General features: G+C 34.2%; 1 protein-coding gene and 1 long non-coding RNA gene across 5 annotated transcripts in view; one reads left to right on the top strand and one right to left on the bottom strand.

Moving 5' to 3' along the window:
* Nucleotides 1-1,669: 1,669 nt before the first annotated feature.
* SLITRK6 (SLIT and NTRK like family member 6) lies at nt 1,670-17,641 on the top strand. Of its 4 annotated transcripts, none has more exons than XR_005258636.1 (3): nt 1,670-2,235; nt 5,594-8,399; nt 11,993-17,641. XR_005258636.1 is itself a non-coding variant. In XM_038151214.1 (2 exons), exon 2 carries the CDS (start codon nt 5,609-5,611, stop codon nt 8,129-8,131), a length of 2,523 nt encoding a protein of 840 aa, XP_038007142.1. In that variant the 5' UTR covers nt 1,670-2,235; nt 5,594-5,608; the 3' UTR covers nt 8,132-8,518. The 4 variants fall into 4 exon arrangements, 1 of the variants encoding a protein (XP_038007142.1); XR_005258634.1 differs by having other exon boundaries at nt 9,505-17,641; XR_005258637.1 differs by having other exon boundaries at nt 12,304-17,640.
* Nucleotides 5,588-22,134, bottom strand: part of LOC119706950 — an 88,487-nt gene continuing 71,940 nt past the window's right edge. Inside the window, exons 4-5 of the long non-coding RNA XR_005258638.1 lie at nt 7,654-7,768; nt 5,588-5,715 (exon numbers count right to left, since the gene is read on the bottom strand). This is a non-coding gene — a long non-coding RNA (uncharacterized LOC119706950). The remainder of the gene's footprint in view (nt 5,716-7,653; nt 7,769-22,134) is intronic.

Raw genomic sequence — 22,134 nt, 5'->3', positions numbered from 1 at the left:
GTTAGGAAACTCTGTCTTATTTTTAGCAATTGATTTATGGAAATATTTTTGTGATCATGTTTTACTTTTTGGCTGTCAACTCAAAAGCAAAAAAATAATGTTGTTTTCACTTTTAATGTGAATACCTATATTTAGAGATATTTGCTGTCTCAAACAGCCAACCACAAGTGTTAACAGTTGAAAAATTTTCAGTAAAAATAGAAATATTATAACTTAAAATTCATAAATTCAGAACTAATAAAGAAAATAATGATTTATTTGGCTGGTCACAGACAACTGAGAACCTTTGAGCCTTAACAGTAAAATACCTGCAAATTGAGATTGAGTGACAAGGTTCATTAAAAGTAGCAAATTGTAAAAAAAAAAAAAAAGTCATGTGTTGAAAATAATGGAAGTCAAATTGTTGCAATTTCTCAGGAACATTTCCTCTTGTTTTTCAAATTTTTTTCCAAATTATATATAAAAATATAAAAATATATAAATATATATAGATATAAATTTTAAAAATTTATTTATAAAAGTTTATGTATATGTATGTGAGCAAAAATATAGGAAAATATCTTTATAGACTTCAGCACATGGAACAGTAAATTGCATAGCCCTTTTGAGGTCAATGAGGCCACCTAGAGATCCACCAGTGCAAAAGAAAATACTCGAATCTGACTGGTTGGAGTCTGTAGTAAACAGTCTGTATAATAATCCAAGGCACAGTAAAAACAAACCAGAAATGTTATGCTCTAGAGGGTAAATATGCTGGAGCACCACATCTATTGTTGTTCACAGAAGGTTTTGTGATTCTGTGGCAGGGGGATGAACAAGGAAGTAGCATTTGCTGCTTATAAAACCATCCCATGCAGTGCAGGAGGGATAAGGAAAACCCTCCTTGCATGGAATAAGCATTTTCCTGTAGCTGTACTGTATCTGCTAATTACTTGTTTATGAGCACAAAGAAAATAATACCTTTAGCATGAAAACTGCCTTTAAAAATGCCCTCCCCCAAACCAGACGGTTTTTTATCAAAGCAGTGTTTCATGGAAATACTCACGTGGACAGATACCAGCACTGTGCTAACATCTGTAAAACAGACAATTACAATCAACCCAGTCTTCTTCCTACAGGGCAGGATGGGCAGTTTTAAAAAAGGGCTGACAGCAGTAATTGTGCAAGCATAAGCACTAATATTCCATAATTTTATTTTTTTCAAAATAAAGTATGTACAACTGTGCATGCTCACCCCTACCCCATTCACACTGAGTGGACTGGATTGAGAGCTTTACAGTCTCATTTATATATTTGAATAATTCTGTACTTCATCATGATAGACATATTTTCCAGAGGACAAAGTTTCCCTTGTGGTGTATTTTGTGGAGTCTGTTTGGGCTGGAATGCTTTCAGGTTTCTAAAGCAAGCATTTGCAGATACAAAAGAAATGTAAAGACTGCCCAAGAGAACAAACTGCAAGAGCTGCAGTGGATGTTTACTGGTTTTGTTGTTTTTTGTTGTTTTTTTTTTTTTGCAAAATCAGGTATTAACAGCCCTTAAGCAATCTAGCAGATATTTAGCTGAATTTTACTTTCTGAGGCTCACTTAGATAAGGGGAAAAGGAGGTGAGAGAAATTGCAGGAGGAGGAGCTGATCTGTCTCAAGGTGGAGCTGTATCTTGTATTAAATGACATTGGCAGATTAAAGCTCTCTGGTGGGGAAGGGCTTAAAGGCTGAGTCAAAAGCCAAGAAGTCTCTTTATTTACGCCTACCTCCCAGCCCCTGGCAATCTGACTAATAACAAACTGAGCTAACAAGAAAGACTAGAAAGAACAGAGAGAACACAGGAGCAGCTTGCATCTAAAAATCTGACAAACCAAGTGATCAAGTCAAGCTCTGCTGAGCATCTTGTTTGTTTACTGCATCCAAATGCTTGCAAACAGTTAACTATATGCAGAAAAGTCAGCCTAGCTGTGAAGTATGCTGTGAATTTTAATTGAGGAAAAAGGACAACTGCTTACAGGATGGTCTGACGTGCACGGCTGCCTGGAAGATTTTTTCAATCGAACGCTTTGTACTTTGTCTTCTGAACAAGGATTTTAACTTTATGGAGCTGTAGTATTACTGGAGCTTGCAGCAAAGGGAAACTCGGAAGAAAGTGTGCATTTTTCAGAGGGAAAAATTGCGTTGCATGGAAACAGCTGCTCCAACTGTTCATTACTGAGTGTACTGGGGAGTGCTGCTTCTGTACAGGTAAGAAAGACTCTAGTTAGTTAATTAGCTAAGCAAATGAGAATTTTATTTCTCAGTACCAGTTGCAATTATTTTTCTGCATGATTTTGTATAACTTATGTTAAATGATGGCAGTTTATACTGTATTTTAAACAGTTTGCAGGGACATTTATTCAAACTGATTACTGTGTAGAATATGTGTATTAAGGGAATGTTGTTCTTGTACCTCTTGAGGGAGAGGAATGGGTACTTGATTTTATTTCAACTGCAAAAATGGTCTTAAATGCATAATCTGACTGTGATTCCCTTAAGAATTTAATAAAAAATCCCAAAGGCTTTTAGAAATTACTAATTCTTAGCTTGGGGCTTTGAAAATAGTTAACATCGTTTTTTTGGGGTTTTTTTTAATAGATAAATTAAAACAACCGAAGAAATAAACCCCCAAACATAATGAAACAAGCTATTTCAATGTTTTAAAACCAAATTAATTATTACTTAGCAAGCATGAGATGCCTTTGCTGTAAGGTGACTACTTCTGGAAGTATTCAACTTTGCCTCACAGAAAGAACTGTGACATTTTTTAGTCTTTTAGAATTCCGAAGAGTTTAGTTACAGTATGCAGTCAGCAGTGACTTACATGAAAGCAGATTAAAAAAAAAAACTTAAAAGTTATCATGTGGAATTTGCTGAAAAACCTCACCACAAGAAAAGGTCAGTTTTTCAAGTCTTTCAAATTACATTTTGTTGTATTGTGAATTCTTTCAGTTAAATGTTAATCATCTATTTCATGAGAGCAATTTTTATTTTACAATAGTAGCCCACTGAGAACTTCATTACATGTTTCTGAGTGTTTAGAAAAAAATGGAGAAAAGAAAAAGTGTACAACTCTCCTATTAATTTTTATTGTGTGGGTATATATATGTGTGTGAGAGAGTCCTGGCAGTGCTGCTTACAGAAGTATGACAATGATTAAAATGTGAATGTTTTCCAATTGATTACAAATGTTGTTACTTTCATCTCTGAGAGGAGGGCTTTCATTTTAGTAACCTAATTTCTCAATATGCAATAGAGTGCAACATGCCTTGAAGATTTTTTTTTGTTTAATTTTGCTCAGGGACTTTATAAGTGTTGTTTGAATTTGATGTGGATTGACGCTGGAATTTCTAATGAGAAAAAGTGTACAGAAATAAAGTTGAATTAGTCATAGTGTAGGTTTGAAGCCAGCATCTGTGTCAAGAGCTTGTATTTTTTACCTTGGGTCACTGGAAAGGATAGCAATGCATGTAAAGCAAGAATAAGTCTCTAGCATAATATGATCCTGGAATTATTCTGCATATTTTAAAATAACATCTTGACATGATGTGTCTTATCTAATACTTCTTGTGAAAACAGACTTAAAGACATATATATTAAACATTGGCAGCTGGAGTTCAGGGAGGGTTATATGAGGCAACAAAACAATATTGCAACTACTAAAACAAAGATAAAAGCTCATATTTTTAAGGATTTTTTTCTCACACTGTGAATTGCACTTGCTACTTCTAAACTCATATTTCTGCTCTCACTTATCCGAAGCTACTCATGGAGAAAAACAAAATTCACTGTGGACACATTTGCTGTTGTTCTTTTTGTATATGTGTGTGTGTGTGTGTGTGTGTGTGTGTGTGTGTGTGTGTGTAATACTCATGCCACAGCATTTAAATGCTTGCATGTGTAAAGCTTTGCAATCTGTTCTAAGGGAAGCCTTGAGAAATAGTGTTTCTAGTAACCAAGGTACATGATATTCAAAATATGCATTGATGAGATGCCAAATCATATGGCCACACTATAAAAATGTTCATGCATGTAGTTGAATTGATCCTAGTAAAACATTCTAATCTTTCAGAAACTGACACAGTTGGTTGTGTAGTGACATTCTGTACTTCATCTTCCAATAGACTAGTTTGAAAGATTCTGACTTTTATTAGATGGATTACTTTAGAGTCTTGCTTAGTTCAGTCCTCAAATAAATAGCACACCCCATACATTACTGTTTTTCAAATAATCCATTGCATTTTAGGGGATTTTTTTGTTATTATTTACTTTTTTTGAAATGTGAAAATACTTAACTAAAGATTATAAACAGTGATTTTCCTCTATCTTATATATAAAGAGTTACCATTGGTCTTGCTAATTAGGCAGCCTTGACAGAAAGAAACAGAGAATATTCTAATCAACTGTAGGACAACTTGATTCAAGCCAATATTAAATGACTGATTTAAACAACTAAATTTTACTTGCAACTCCATTGCTGTATTGTAATGATGCATTTATAAAGTGTTTCAAAGTCTAAGATCAGATTGAAAGGTGATAATTATATTACATAACATATTGTTGATACTGGTGATAATTTTTAATTTGTAAAGCACAGTCAGGTCCATATACATTTCACTGTGGAAACTGATGATTATTATCATAGGGAGGAGTCTAATATTAATCTCAAAAAAAGTTTGCCCTTGCTTGCTCGTTTTTTCTGGTATGCCCTGCAGTCTCAGTTCTCTTGTTTTAACGTTAATTGTGTACGCAAATTTTTTTTGTATGTACATTACATGCAAATGTTACACTACTGTGTGCTGTGGCCCCATTTTCACCCACAAACTACAGCATATGCATTAAAATTTAAGCAAAGAGAGATGATTATTTTGTCTATGTCCTTTTCAGTTTGTGGGTACAAGGATTTCAGAGAAAATGCCCTTTGATTTCCACACATAATGCAGAACTGTAGAGAGATTCCCTGTATCCTGAAAGAATGGGCTTTTGCTCACAACACATTACTGCCCCAAACCAAATCTTATTTCTTGTCAGCAGCTGGGTAACATTAAGTTAATCTTAGCAAGGTACTCTTAAATTTTGCAGTGCTATGTAGTGACAGAAAGCAATGTTTCAAAATATTATATTAGCTTTGATATAAGTTGCTTGGGACAGTAAATTATTATTGTTTTCCCCTGGCAGTCTATACAGTATATGAATAAAACCAACACACTCCTGATTACATCCTACTTTGGCTATCAGCATGTAAGTACTGAGGATTTCCCCTTATGACTGTTTATTCATTCAGTACATTAAACTAAATTTATATTCTCTAATTAGAAAATAATTCAATTGTTTTGCATGATATGATAGTACTTTGGAAGGAGAAGTACTCAGTGATGAGCATTAGGAATGTTTTTTTCCTGCTGTTATGCCAGGGAAAATAAAAATAAAAAGAAAAAAACCCAAAAAACAAAAGACAAAACAACTCAAACAAACAACACCACAAAACACCCCCAAACAAACAACCCAAACCCTGTGAAATCATGACTCTATTATTTCTTTCTTTCTTTTTTTTTTTTTTTAATAGAATCTGCTGGACAAGATGAAGCTTTGGATTTTTGTTCTATGCTCAATTGTGGTCGCATCTGATCCTTTCCAGTCACAGCCTTCTTTTTCTTCAGCCAGAGGATCTTGTCAGAGTCTGTGTTCCTGTGAAGAAAAGGATGACACCATGATTATCAACTGTGACAAAAGAGACATCAAGATGATATCAGAAATAAACGTCCCACCATCACGGCCTTTCCATCTTAATCTGTTAAACAATGGTCTGAGTATATTACATGTGAATGACTTTGCTGGCCTTGTTAATGCTATTTCTCTGCATCTTGGGTTTAACAATATAGCAGATATTGAGCCTGGGGCTTTCAATGGTCTCAGCCTTCTTAAGCAACTTCATATCAATCACAATTCTTTGGAAACACTTAAAGAAGATACGTTTAATGGATTGGAAAATTTGGAGTTTCTTCAAGCAGACAACAATTTCATCACAGTGATTGAAGCAAGTGCCTTTAGCAAGCTCAACAGGCTTAAAGTGCTTATTTTGAATGATAATGCCATCGAGTATCTTCCTCCAAACATATTTCGTTTTGTGCCATTGACCCATTTAGATCTGCGTGGAAACCAGTTACAGACACTGCCCTATGTTGGCTTTTTGGAACACATTGGAAGAATACTAGATCTTCAGTTGGAAGACAATAAATGGGCCTGTAACTGTGATTTGTTGCAGCTGAAGATATGGCTAGAAAATATGCCTCCTCAGTCCATAATAGGTGATGTTGTATGCAATAGTCCTTCAGTTATCAAAGGCAGCATATTAAGCCGGCTGAAAAAAGAATCACTTTGTCCCACCCATCCTGTTAATGAACTTGAAGATCCTTCAGGATCACTGCCCTTGGTTGTAACCACCTCTGTCAATGATAATCATCTATCAACTAAGGTGATTCCTCTCCTGAAAGCTCCTACTAAAGAACCAAGTTTAGTGCTTCATACTTCCAAGCCTACTACGTTTCCAGGAATCTCCTGTCCTGTCCCTTGTCACTGCACCAGCCATATGCTCTCAGGAGTTCTTATGCACTGCCAGGAGCGAAATATTGAAAGCTTGTCTGATTTGGGACCCCCTCCTCCAAATCCTAAAAAGCTTATCCTAGCTGGAAACATTATTCAGACGCTATTGAAATCAGATCTTGTGGACTATTCCAGCCTGGAAATGCTTCACCTGGGGAACAATCGCATTGAGATCCTTGAGGAAGGTTCCTTTATGAATCTGACTAGACTACAGAAACTATATCTCAATGGCAATCATCTTACAAAGCTAAGTCAAAATCTCTTCCTTGGCCTTCATCACCTTGAGTACTTGTACCTTGAATATAATGCCATCAAAGAAGTTTTGCCAGGGACATTTAATGTAATGCCAAAACTGAAAGTTCTCTATCTAAATAACAATCTTCTGCAGGCTTTGCCACCCCATATCTTTTCAGGTGTTCCCCTCACCAGACTAAATCTGAAAACAAACCAATTTGCTCATTTGCCTGTGAGCAATGTCTTGGACGAACTGGATATGCTAGTACAAATTGAACTTGAAGACAACCCTTGGGACTGTACTTGTGATTCAGTTGGACTGCAAAAATGGATACAAAAATTGAGTAAGAATACCATGATGGGTGATATTTTTTGTAAATCTCCCGGGCACTTAGCAAAAAAAGAATTGAAATCCCTAAACAGTGAAGTCTTGTGTCCAGGTTTAATAAACAGCCCTGCCCTACCAACCCATGCCAGTTTTGTAGTTGTGACAACTTCTTCTCCTACTGCCAACACCGCAGACACCATCCTGCGGTCCCTTACAGATGCTGTCCCACTTTCTGTTCTAATATTAGGACTGCTCATTGTGTTTATAACTATTGTATTTTGTGCAGCAGGAATAGTTGTTCTTGTTCTGCACCGTCGCCGGAGATGCAAAAAGAAACAAGTGGATGAACAAGTGAGGGACAGCAGCCCTGTTCACCTTCAGTACAGCATGTATGGGCATAAGACCACACACCACACCATGGAGCGCCCAGCTGCGACTCTCTATGAGCAACGAATAGTTACCCCCATGGTTCAGGTGTACCACAGCCCGTCCTTCAGCCCCAAGCACACCGAGCAGCAACAGGAGGAGGGAAATGAGAAAGAAGCTAATGATTCCAAATATCTTCGCCGAAGTCTCCTGGAAAGAGAGAACAGTTCACCACTTACAGGTCCAAATGTCAAATACAAGGCTACAGATCAATCTGCTGAATTTCTGTCTTTTCAGGATGCTAGCTGCTTGTATAGAAACATCCTTGAAAAAGAGAGAGAGCTGCAGCAACTAGGGATCACAGAATACCTAAGAAAAAATATTGTCCAACTCCAGCCTGACATGGAAGTTCGTTATCCTGGAACACATGAAGAGTTGAAGCTAATGGAGACACTCATGTACTCCAGGCCAAGAAAGGTTTTTCTAGAACAAACTAAAAATGAGTATTTTGAGCTCAAGGCTAATTTACATGCTGAGCCTGACTATCTGGAAGTCCTGGAGCAGCAAACGTGAAGTGATAATACATTGGGCTGGGGCCGAATTTCTGTGATTTTACTTTAAGGTGGAATCATTGTATATAAAAGTGCCTTATAAAAACATGTCAACAGTCAGAACTTAAGCACAGCAGTAATCCTAGCAAAGAAAAACTCAGGGATCACTGTGGGAAGCCATGGGGTTGTGAGCAGGCAGTATGTCACGCCCCAAGTTAAGCAAGAATTTAGTGTGATTGAACTGTGGGAGGAAGATTGCTTATTGCACTATTCCTCATCATTTTGAAAAGGTGTGTATGCCACTTTCCATTCTCTTCTCTGTTTCCCAACCTATGGAAAAAAAGTTCATTACCTTTACCCCTTCTTTTTTCCCTCCATTTAATTAGATTCCTTAAAAAACCAAAAAGACAAAAAAAAAAAAAAAAAAAAGAAAACTCCAACACCTGTGTTTGTATTTATAACCCTAGAGTGTATATGTTAGTTATGTTAGGTTAGTACATACACTGCATACATGACCACTGTCTACAACTACACCTTACATACCTTTATAATAAATATGAAAGGAGTTGAAAAGTTGTCATACTGTCAGTTAAAAAAGGAAAACAGATAAAGTATTTTTGTGTATTCACCCAGAGCCTGCAAATATTTAAGTATTCTACACAGGACTTCATGTGAATTCTGTATCAGTATGTGGAAGGAAAAATATGTATCTGTGTTTACCCAACATCTTCAACAAAGAAAACTGCAAGCCTTTTGCTACTTTCCCTATCTGATAGCTTTACCTAAGTTTGGACAATCTTTTCTTGAGCTGCTGCTATAAGATATTGTGCATCACTGGTGTTTCAACTCATTATCCTGGGTAATTTGAAAAGCTACTGAGAATCAGCTGTAAATATGTTACTGTGTTTAATAAGTTTGATTTTTATATATATATATATATATACATATGTATATAAATAACTTCTGTGCTGACTTTAAATATTCTTGAAGGAAATGAGTTTGTTGTGGCTAGGAATTTCCAAGTGCATATACAGGTCCTTTTCCACCCTAACAAAAAGCAGCACTCAGACAGAATAACTGCAACAATACACACATGAGGAAGAATAATAGTATTTAGTTATTTGTACAAAAATATATTTTCTGAAATTAGAAGAAAATAAAATATTGTGGGAAAAATAGGTTACAAACACATAGAACACTGCAGGTTTATTTTTGCAATGAATTCTTGCTCGATTTATATTTACTATTTATTCTGTATGATTTTGTATTTTTTTTCTTTCCAACTCACAAGAAAAGAAAAAGCTTATTCCTGGCTAATTTTCAAGCTATATCAAGGAACTGCTCTCTATTAATGAAAAAGAAATAAAGAGTTTTTTAAATGTCTTTTTCTTAAAGGTCACTTTTTAAAGAAGGCAGCAACTTCTGCATGCACAAGTTTAAAACTACTTGGGAATTAAACACAATGGTTCTCACTCTTGCCATGTGGGCAGAAGCATCTTACCCTGAGTTCAGTATGGTCATTCAGTTTCTGTGCATGACTGACGTGGTGCCAAAACACAGTTTCTGACCTGCATCTATTTTCCTCCAAGCAAATCTTTTGTAAACTGACTATGCATGGGTTTTGTTGTTTGTTTGTTTTTTTAATTCCTATTTGTAAAGTGAAAAATCAGCCTAAGTACTACATGTATAGATAAGTATGCTAAATTTAGCATTGAAATCTTGATAAACTCAAAGTAAAAAGATATATATTCTTTAGTTCAAAATACTGTCCATGTCTTACCTATTTGTATATACAAATTAGAGTTCTTCATATTCTTCTACATAAGTTTCTGACAGAAAAATTTCCTATATTATACATGAAAGTCAGATTCTCAGTTCTTTCAAATTTGCATAAACATAACAACTTCTATGGTGCTATACTAATTTCTGTAGTTTGAGGATCTGACCATCTTTTTTCTCTGTTAACAAATCAACTTTCTTATTAATATTTTTGAGGCGTTACCAGTTTGTTATGGAAGTAAAACTTGGCTTTCATAAATCAGAATTTCAGTTATTAGGGAAGTATTATTTCTTCTTTCTATATCTGAGAATAATTTAATCAGAAAACCTGTCTATTTTGGAAGATTATGAAGAGTAAATGTGGCGACAACATATTTATTTTGTTGCTATCTTTATTGCAGTTTATGAAAGATGATATTGATTTTTGCTTGTGCAGGTAGGGATGAGAAAAAAGGGGAAATATACATGCAATAACTTTGCATTAAATGAGTTATATGATGTTATTTTAGATGTACTTGCATATTCAAGCACATGCAAATGTGCTTCATGAGCATGGAAACCCATGCCTGGAACTGGAGGAGAAACTGGGGAACATACTGGATGGCTTAGAGCATCAAAATGACACTAGGTGTCTCCAGTTAAAGAATTTAGTTTCACACAGGAAAAAAAATCAAATAAATTTATTATATAGAATAACTAAATGCACTTAAAAGCTGAATTTATTTAATGGAAATAGAAAGCTTTGAATGCTGAATCAGACCCATTAAATTGTTCTTTTTCAAATTCTCAAAGATCTCATATTAGTGTAAAGGAAAAAATCAGAATACAAATGTAAATGCTACTTGATAACAGAGTTTATTATTTCAGTGTTGTTGATTTCAGTAGTTATTTCCAAAAAAAAAAAAGTGTGTAAAAATAACACCCTGCAATTGGCAAGATGAGGGGAAATGGTGATTCAAGCCCTCCAGCTTAGATTTAAGAGAAACAGCTTCAGACTAAAGACAATTGCCACATGCACAGATGTCACTTTGCTTAGCTGCTAACAGTTACTTGGCAGAATGTTGAGGACAACAGTGTGGCAAACATTCTTTTCCCTTGCAGTCTCAAAGCATCAGAAGGAAAAGTGAGCTAAATTAGTGTCAAAGCAAGTCAGTTACACAGCTGTATCGGAGCCTCGCTGAGCAGGATTAAAGAGACCTTTACCATTTAGCTTTCCTTCAGAAGGAGGAGTCATGCCTTTCACTTTATAAGGACAGCTGTGCTCTGTGGCAGTCTGTATAACAGTGCAAGTGGTTTGGCAGTATCCAGGAATCTCCAGGATGTGGCTCGCTGTCCACTTTCCTATAATCATGTTGCCTACTGGGCTGCCATGTAGTGAGCTTTTATAATGAGAAGAGAGGGGTCTGCCTTACATTCAGATAGTGATTTGTCCAACTATGAGGAAAATTTACACTGCCATAACAAAAAAGGACAAAGGTTTGAACTTATATGATTATTCTTCAGATAAAGAAAATCATTGTCTGCTTATAAATATAAAATCATGACAAAAGAAAGGCATCACATAAGAAAGAAGGATGTGATATCCATTTCTAGAAGTTCCTTGGAATATTCTAAGAACTGGAAATGTGTCATTAATGTTATTGATGTTTGCAGAAAGCTGGGAAGCATATTCATAAATTTTCTTGTTAAAACCCTATTGTAATTTTTTTTTTTTCAGTGACAGGCGCAGTTAAGTGGTTTGATACATTTTTACTTAGCTAGAATAATGGAGGTTGGAAGGCAAAGCATGTTTGACAGTGTGCAACAAAGTGGATCCATTTTTTTCCTGTCAGCATGAGAGTTTAATTGAGTGCGAGAACAGTGCTTCGTCAAGCACACTGGTGTAAGTGGCAGCTATGATGTTGTTGCTAGGGTACCTCAAGGTAACCAACACTAGCATTTTTCACCTCACATTTGATTGAAGAAAATAAGTAACACCACAGACCTGTTCCCTAAATAAACATATTGAAACAATTAATTACACTGTTTTTGTTTTAAACTGTTCTTATCTTTTCAACTTCATAGAAGACAATTGTATTTTTATCTCCTTTTCTTTCTGCTACAGGTAATTTTCCCACAAACTTATAGCACTGGTACTTGATTATATTGCCTGCAGTGATGCCTCTCCAAGCTTTTTAAAGGAAATAAAACCCAACCCCACACTTAAAAAACCCCATCCAACAAAGACTATAAGTGTACACATCAATTAGGACATTTGCCTATTCAGAAATGGCCTAATATTTTTACACATTATTTTCCATTTGAATGACAGATCAACCTTTCCATCATCTATTCCAGACTGAAAATTAGTTTGTACTTATTCTCAGTGATGTGTCAAACCTATCAGATTTGAATATAATCCTTTTTAACTTGCAGACATTGTTTCTCTGATTGGAATCTGAGGATCAGTTTTCAGCCCCTCTTTACATGACAAAAATATTCCCTGTGTGACTCCAAATGGAAGATGTTTGCCATGTACCACTTACTTACCTACAAAGAGATTATTAATTGTATAGTGTGCTAAACTGATGAAATAAGTTTGACAAGGATGGGAAAGCATACCACCTTAGAAAGATCCATTTCATGTGTTTTAATAAAAAATAATAGTTGTCACAAATAAGACATTATTTCACAAGATAAAGTAATAGTGGCAAGAGGAAAAAATGGAGACTGAATCTCAAAGTCATCACCAGAAGGAATTCTGGATTATCATTCTGAGGATGTCAATGTCTACACCAATACAGTTTATCAGTCACACCAAAACAATCTGCAAGTTTCATGTAGATCTACTGAAATCATCCTGAGATTGAAGACCAATCAAACAATTCAAAAGATCAGAAACTAAGACTGGCACATTTGTGTTCTGTTATACTTCCTAACACAGAATATCTGTATTTCCATTAATGAATTTCATGCTCAGCCGTAGACTGCCCTCTGGCATTACAATCTGTTGCAATTGAAATCTACTCCTTGGAGAGTTTTTTCATTGTATACATTGTCTTCAGTGGTGAGTTCCTCTGGGACCTGATGATTGGTGCACCATTGGAGATTTGAGACAGGGAAGATAATCTTGTGTCATAAGTTAAAAACTGTCTTTCTTTTTCAGTTTTCCAAAGTTTGTGATATTCTTGATGTTGTTTGAGGAGCCAAATCCTTTTGTTCCTTAAAACAGAACTGTAGCTGGAATCAATATATTTTCCATAATGAAAAGATAAAGCATCGTGTTTTCTTTCCTGCACAACTCCTAACAGTCAGCCTTGGCTTTTTGACACAACAGAACAAATTCTAAAAAGCCACAGTCTAATGGAAAGCAGCTAACCTCGAGGAAGAACATAAAAGGCCAGATGCTGTTCAGCTCCATGAAAGCAAAATGCGATGAAGAATTTTTATTTTATTTATTCAGCTTCACAAGATGCAAGAGTGCAAGTACATGCACACAATACATTTCATAAAACATTTACCAAAGTTTCATGTTCTAAGACATTAACTTCAAAACATTCACAGTGTTTGAGTATTACTACTGGAAGGACTACTTCTACTTGATTTTTACTTAGAGCTTATGAAATAGAATGTTGGAATACAGAAAAGAAGAAACAATATGGTTTCATATTTCAAGGAGAAATGTTATTTATTGTAATTTCAACTGTTTGTTTTTGTTAAAAAATTCATCCAGACAATTTCATTTTCAGATTTTTTTTTACAAGTTTAAAATTTTAAAAATTATTCTAGTTTTAATTATTTACCAAATAAACTACAGAAGAGTAAATAATTAGTTTTTCAAATAGAAAGAAATCTGAAACCTTTTATATATGAAGAAAAACTATAGCATGTCAGCATAAACTTGCTTTTTAACAGAAACTATTAAATTTTTTTTGTCAGCTCATAAAAATTAGCATTATTTTTAGTTTTAAATTAAGACAACTCAGCATCTTTCCATTTTTCAAAATTCAAAGCCAACCTAACACTTCCATAATGACACGTATTTGGGTTGAATGCATATTAAACAGTTCCATTCTAAGACATGTTAACTAAAAAAAAAAAAAGCTTTCAAATATAATCTGCTACTTTCCCTTATTTTCCCTACTTAAATGGTGTAGTGTACTGTGCAATTAAAAAAAAAAAAAAAAAAAAAAAAAAAAAAAAAAAAAGAAAAAGAAAAAAAAAAGAAAAAAAAAGAAAAAAAATGGCACATTCCTGGGCAAAGAGACCAAACTAGACAATTTTTTTTTTTGTATCTTTGTTGTATATGCTTTTTGGAGAGTAGAATATAATGGAATCCGTCCCTGCAGCACATCATGTTTACACAATTCATACAGCATGCAAAAAAGAAGGATTTGGCCTAACTAGTAGTCTATGCAAGCATACTCTTTTGTAAGTGGAAAGCTGTTGTCATTGCAATTTTAAGATCTTGTGTGTCGAATATCCTTTAGATATACCTGTTAGATCAGATCTCATAGATATCAGATATTTATGAAACTTGATACTAGAAGTTTTAAGCTTGATACAAACAAGATTTCCAGGCTAAGAATTCCAGGATAGTTTATTGGAATCCAGACACCCTGGAATGTTGGGTACTTGGAGGACTGTGAAAAACATCCATAATTTCTTACAGAGGAAAGGTTCTTGAGCAACAGTTCAAGACTTAGATTGCTTTTCTCATCTTGCTCAACTTGAGGTGCTCAATGTTGCACAATGTTGCATCACATTACTAAGGATGAACATAAAACATCGGAACTAAATCGGAAATGTAGCATTTAGATGAAATTTTTCACAAAAGGTAAATGCTTCCATCATATAATAATGAAATTAAATTAATATTTGGAGATTTTAATTGCCTCATGTGTTACACAAGTGTCTTTAAGTAATATATCACTTCAGGAGAGATAGGGGGCAGGTGGCATTCCTGATCACTCACACGTTCAGATTTCCTGAAGGGAAATGTTGTGCAGTAGATAGCTATTTTCATGTTGCCATACATGATAGTATGAAGGCTGAACCGTATTTTATAAATTTTATAAATTCTAAAGTAATTGTTTATTATAGGCTCTAAGGACTAAAATGTCATTTGAAGTTGGACTTCTTGCAGTCTCAGTTTTCATGATTATTTTTATTCTAAAAATGACTGCAGAATATACAGAAGCTTTGTTATCCTCCATATAAAAGCAATTATGTAAAGAAAAAAATCTCCTCTGAATTTTTGATTAATGCCCTGATCCAAGGGCCATTCAAGCTAAGGAATTATTTTTTTCAGATACAGAGTAATGCAGAAGCATCTTAGAAGTCTATGGTTTTGTCTGCGCAGATACATGTAGAAAAAAAAGTACTTACTAAAGCATTGGGGTGTTGTTGCACCCTATTGTTTTCCAAACAGCATAAGTTGGAACTAGACAAGACCAGAGCCTTTTTTTAACTATAAGACCTGACCATATGCTAAAAAATACCTCACAAAATTTATTCTGAATACTCCCATGACATGGTCTCCTGATAAATGTGTCTGTTTCTTCCCCTCTTTTTTTTTTTCCAACGCCTAAGTATGCTAAGAAGATCACAGTGTGGGTTATAAAGGTAAATGTGAATAGTAAACACATAAAATGCAATGGAATAATAAGAAACCCTTCTTCACTACTGCAGCACTGAGATACTAAAGTACCCACAGAACCTCACACCCTTGAAGCAGGAGGCTCGTCTAGACAGCCTCCAAGGGTCCCTTCTAGGGACAATATCTGTGGTTCTAATATGATTCAGCAAAAGATTTTTCAGGGGAAAATAGTCTACAGACTTTCTTTTCTATACACAGGCTTCCTGAATATGAAGTTAAGGAAAAAGGCAACATTCACCAAACACTGTCATGAAATAAAAGCTTTTCACATAACTCTTGTAAGATGCAGAGATGCAGTCATTTGGATACTGCATCAAATAAACAGTACTTCTTTGATAGTAGTATATTGGTGGTGGTGAACTGTGGCTACCTAAGTTTATTATTAAAACCACTTTATTCTAGAATAGATTACTTCAGAGTTCTAAATAAAATATGGAAGCTATCTGAAACACTTGAAGAGTGATCCCTTTCTGTACTGGTAGAATTATTGATCCTTGTTTTCTTGACATACTGCTGGTGTAATTCTTCACTCATTTTAAAGGTAACAATCTTATTTTTTCAAAAGTTCTTCCAGCTTTTAAAAGTATTCAATATATTCAATATATTCAATATATTCATATATTCAATATATTCTATATTGTTTGTCAAAGGGACAAATTATTAAGCAGTATGTGAGTAATATATGTTTTAAATTAAAAATTATTTTACATAAAAATTCTACTTTAAATATTTCAAATTATGAAGCAGTGCTTGGAACAAGATTCTTTGGTCTGAGTGCAATACTTCATGCTACTTAGTATAGTAATCAGCTTTTTTAAGATCCTCTTATGATATGTTATCTGTTACCTGAAACCCAGTACTTCCATACAGATTTAGGGCAAATATTTATGCAATCATATTTCCATGTGTCTTATAGTCTTTAGGTATTTAAGTTACCTATTTTTGAAGACTGGATACTAAATGGATCTTTGATTTGTCCTAGGATGGCTGTTAGTAAGTTCATTATATGTACTTTTACACATATAACATACTTGTATATCTTTGTGGAAACCAAATTTCTCAGACCTTACTAGACCTGCACCTGGAAAGGGTTTCCTAACTTTGCTAATAGAATCTTTTTTAATAAAAAATGCCTGTAATTTTTATGCTTCTGATAGATCTGTTGTATGTTAATCTTGTAAATTAAACCTCTGAAAGGTAGTACAAACACAGATGTGTTCTTACCAGACCAATTATTTAGCCACTCGTGGAGGAAGCAAAGGATTGAAATAATTATAGATAGTCATCCAAAATATTAAATAGAAAAAATTGTAGCTTCAGATTAAATATGAACATAAGAGTTCAAAAGTTTTTTAGAAATAGACAAAAATTACTTAGTATTCCTACAATTTAAAAGCAGAAGATTAGATACCAATCATGTAAATCTTTGACAATGAACATCAATTCATTATCAAGATGCTTTTTCATACAACCAATGCCCAAAACAGCTATGGAATTTCACTGATTTAATACACAGCTGTATTCTCTTGGTACTGCAGTGAATCCTCAGTCTCACTTCTGAAAGGTAGATCCTAGAGAGGACTGAAAACTATTGTGTTTTAATTAAAGGAAAAAAAAAAAAAAGAACCCTGTAAAAAACCCCACAACAAAAGAACAAAAATATCCTTAATTTAAAAAAGGGTAAAGGAAAATCATTAAAATATTTCAAGTATGTATCCATTGTTTACTGCATAACCTACCACACATTTTTCTTTATCATCCATCTCCTTTACTTCTTTATTTTCTTTCTTTTTTTTTTTTTTACCTTTCTTTTTTCATGTATGTAGAATTTTGTAGCCTGGAAAAACTTAAGTTGTGGGGTTTTAGGTAGCAGCTGTCTAAGTGTTTGTTGTTCACCAGTGGCCAATGATCTCTATAGTGAGCTTTGAAAACAACACAGATCCTTAAGGTCCTAATAAACTTACTAGTGTTTAACTCATTATTTTTGTTCCTTTCTCTTTTGGTGTAAAAAGATCACAATACAAACATGCAAATAAATGTTTATATGAGGAGAGAAAGAAAAAGAATTGCATCTCATGTTGACTTGGAATTTTCCATCAAAGTACAGCTTGATGGAAAAATATGCTTTGTTTTAGGAATTATATGCTTCTCTATTCATTAAAATTGAACGTATTTATGAAAACTTTTAATAAATATTTTGATATTTTACTTCCTGTTTTCTTACAATCCTTAACAAATTTGAAGTTCCAACTTTTTAATTTGATCTAATATGTGTAAAACACAACAGCTCACTTGCGTAGCATGCTAAGATTATCAATTCTCATTACCCTAGTATAAGACTACAAATTAGTAGGTTCTTGTGCCAGACTCTTAAAATGCATTCCTGGATAGGATCTCTCATACCAACTGACTGCCAGCCCTGTGAGCCTCTGCGGGAGCTGCTTTTGGATTAGTTGCTGATGTTTATTCCAACCTTCTAAAGAAGACTGTGAAAGAGATAAATTGTACCATGTACTTAATGTTCACATGGGAGATGAAAGAGCTAAGGAACTTATGTCCACAACTGGGAACAGCTTCTAGTGGTGGATAAAATTTTTTACTGCAATTCTGTTCTAACTAGTTTAGAGACATGAAATGATAACTACTGAGAAACACTTTTTTTTAAAATATATTTAGGAAAATACAAAGTCATCGTCTCTGTAAGATCTTGTCCCATTTCCTCAGGTTTTGATGGGTTTGATTTTTTATTCCTTATTTTTTTTCTTTCTTCTTCTTCTTAAGTACCTAAGTCATAAAAAAAGACTTAATTTTCCTTTATATGCAGGAATAGGTATAATTTTTTAAGACTAATTGCTGTGGAGCAAGGGGAAGCTGTGTAATATATTAATGTTATATAATTATTTCTTCTTTTTTATTTAAACATCATCATCTGCCTAAGTCTTTACCTGTGAGACTTTTCCTAAAGAGAGTATTTTCCTGTTTCCACCAGCAAAACGGGAACACAAATTTGAGAGGAAAAGATTCGCTGCTAACATATCTGCGGCAGAGGTTTGTGTGGTTTTCTACCCATTTATCTACTAATCTTTGTTAAGCTGTTGCTGTATTGATGGATCAGTTTTTCCACTCCAACTGCCATTACATTTGTTTGTCAATCATTCCTATTAAATATGGATTGGAATAGAAAACTTTGCTGGCCCATAGACAGATTAAGCTTCAAATTCAGGAGTTCAATAAGTAATTCCATCTTTGGTAAAAGGTTTGAATTGTTTGTATGAAAGAAATGTGGTATATCAAGAATTTCCTGTATGGTTTGTAGTCAATATTAGGTGTATTATCAAAGACAAAATCCTGGCACATAAAAAAATTACAAGGTCCAATGGAGCCTCACTAGATCCACAGAGCTATGGCCCCTCCAACTACTGATGCTGGGATCTCTGCCTGCTTTGAAAATAAACCTGGGCTATCAGCAAGGATTTTCTGTATTAGTTGATTTGGACAGTTAAAACATTAATTGAAATAACAATAAATTTTCAGTTTTGTGCTTATGATGTGCTCCTTTTTGACCGTTACAAAGTTCAAGTAGACGCTTTCACAAAAATTTCTGGTGAAGTAGACAGCCAGTTATGGCATCAGTAGGATTGAGTAATACATATAAAGAAGAACAAAAGGCTAAGACTTAAGCACCGACACAATATTTAGGCAGACTGACTTTTATATTATGCTTTAACAACCTTTCATCAGCAGAAGTGAATGAGGGTTGAACACGTCATATTCTGCACCATTTTAATTCAAAGAGCACAATTTGCAATATTCTTTCTTAAAGATCATTAGTTCATAAGGCATACAGCTTTTTTCTTTTTGCATTTTCATGAATTGTTTCATTTAGTTTAGAATGTGGATTTTCCATGGTGGTATTTCTTTGTGAATCAGAATTTATTGGTTTCCAATTTTTTTCCAGAGCAAGAATATTTTCCCTATTACACATCCTGCTTTTTTAAATGATCAAGATGATTTTTTTAAGAAAGAAAAGGTCTGTATTTCCCTATCATTTATACTGTTTATCAAGATTTGCTCCTAGAACTCTATTTTCCAAATAAGACTGTGCCATGCATGATTTAAATGAAAAGCTATTCTTTCCATGTATATGGAATAGAGTATAGTGGAAAGAAGGGTAATCCTTCTTAGGCTGTGCAAGTGTTAAAACAAGACATAAAAAATATTACCTATGGGACCTCCTGTCTGAAAATTTGAACTTCAAAGCAGTTTTAACAAAAGTAAAATAGGGTACAGAACTTGACAAAGTGCAAGACCAGGACATATAATGTTTTTTGTAATAAAGGAAATATTAGAGGTTGGCTTTTTCTGTAGCCATTGAGAGTCTAAGGATTAAATTTAATAATTTTACATAGTTATTGATATTTTGCTCTAACACTGGTCATATTCATACTGGCAAAGGCATTGCAGAGACTGGATAGCCCTCCAATAAATATTTTATCAAAGACTGACTTAATGTAAAATGGACTTTTTGAAATATATGGAATAAAAAACTCCCTGAAATTATAGGATAAACCCGTTGTTTACCTTCATCTCTGTATAGTAGTTGTGGCCGCAAGAACATGTTAATAAGAAATGAAAAAAGGTGTTTATCTTTGGTGTTTGTCCCTTTTGACTTGCAGAGCTGAATAGCGCAAGAAGATAGCAGTGGGAAACATGCATTGCTTTCTTCTTTATTTTGGCCAGGCGCTTTGATAAAACTCACCTAAATGACCAATGCTGTAAATGCACCATTCATTCATTTTTCTAAATGTCTCCAGAGAGATTTCCTTACAGTTTATAGCAAATAGCTTAACTGTCATTCTTGTTAGCTTACTCTGGGATTTAACAGTAAATTACATTTTCTCTGGTTTCTGGAAAAAAAAAATCTCATTGTAAGGTTTGAATTCAGAGTTCTAATAACAAGAATTTAACTCAGTCTCCCAGAGAGGGTTCACCTGTGCAGTTTCCATGAAAAAATTGTAGGTTCATGGTCTTCAGAAATAATAAATCATTATATTACATAAAGGTATATTTGCAGACAGAAAATTAAATTAAACAGTTTAACTCCAGGATGTGTTCATTTGTTTATCTCAGTAAAAAAAAATCAAGAATTCCAAAACTTTACTTTTATTGCATAAAAGTTTATGTTTGTATTTGCCCATGTATATCTGCACATAACATATTATTTGTGCTAACATATTCTTTGCAGATATGAAAGAGGTTCATTCTCTGTGATAGTCTGGATTCTTCAGCAATGAATCACAGGTCCTTTTCCCTTTAGTTTAAGAGAGGTTAAGGTAGGACAATGCAGCTGTACAGTGCTGAGCCATTTCTTTGGGTGTGATCACATGTACTCTCTAGTAACAATGAAGAAAATATTTTTGGCGATTTTAAGGGTAAAAAAACCAAATGTTTGAAAGAAATAAAACATCATGGTCAAAATCGCAGTCTAAAATATGCATATATGCTTATATAAAATATTCATGGTCTAAAGCACACATCTGTGGACATGCAAAAGCACGTATGCACCCATAAACCTCACACCTAAACAAAAAAATTCGAGCCACTTTGTAAAAAATTAGAGGTGAACTGACTGTGATTAAAGACTTGTGAGAAAACCAGATACACAAAAATAAAGTAATATTTCTTGTTTATTCAAAACCACAAAGGTTTCAGCTAAATACCTACCGTCAGGTTTGTGCCATACTTAAAGAACTATTTGGAACAGCTGGAATGATTATCAATGTCTAGGAAATATGATTTCTATGAAAAGATTGAATGAACTCGAACTGGTCATCCTAATGGAAAGCATGAAGGAAGCAAGATGGCAATCTTTTAAATATCTAAAATTATAGTATAAGGATAAAAGGATTACAAAAATAATTTAGAAAGGTCCTAAAAATTTAGGGGGGCAAAATTAGATTAGATTAGATGAAGCTGAAAATCCCCACATAAAATTTATCAGAAATGTAGCAGAGCATTAAATACACCAAGATCTGTTAAGCCTCTGTTGTGAGTGTTTTTAAATGAAGCTGGACAATAATCTGAAGAATATTGTGGATTCAATTATTCCATCTTTGGAACATAAACCTCAGGCTGAAAATTCTAAGATTGATGGTGAGGTTTTTGGTTTTGCATAGCTAACAGTTATAATCATTGCCGCATTCTAAGACACAAAAGATCAGGAAAAAGAGGTAAGTCTTTTTTTCTTACAGTCATTGTGACTAAATGTATGTGTATAATACAATCTGCATTCTGTAGACTGGACAGAGAGGCACAGTATCATGGGTCAAGTACTATAAATCATAGAGTCATAGAATGGTTTGGGTTGGAAGGAATATTGAAGATCATCTACTTCCAATCCTCTGCCATGGGCATAGGCAGGTTAATTAGAGCCCCATCCAGCCTAGCCTTGATCACTTCCAGGAATGAAACAGCCACAACTTCTCTGGGCAATCTAGTTCACTGTGTCCCCACTCAAAATAAAGATTTTTTTTCCTAATAATTAAACTAAACCTACTCTCTTTCAGTTTGATTCCATTTCCCCTTGTTCTTTCACTACACGCTCTTGT

The sequence above is a fragment of the Motacilla alba genome, chromosome 1, assembly GCF_015832195.1.
Source record: "Motacilla alba alba isolate MOTALB_02 chromosome 1, Motacilla_alba_V1.0_pri, whole genome shotgun sequence".
NCBI lineage: Eukaryota > Metazoa > Chordata > Aves > Passeriformes > Motacillidae > Motacilla > Motacilla alba.
This window is presented reverse-complemented; position numbering and strand designations above follow the sequence as displayed.

Coding starts and splice junctions, on each gene's coding strand:
- SLITRK6 (XM_038151214.1), top strand. CDS start 5,609: ATGAAGCTTTGGATTTTTGTTCTATGCTCAATTGTGGTCGCATCTGAT.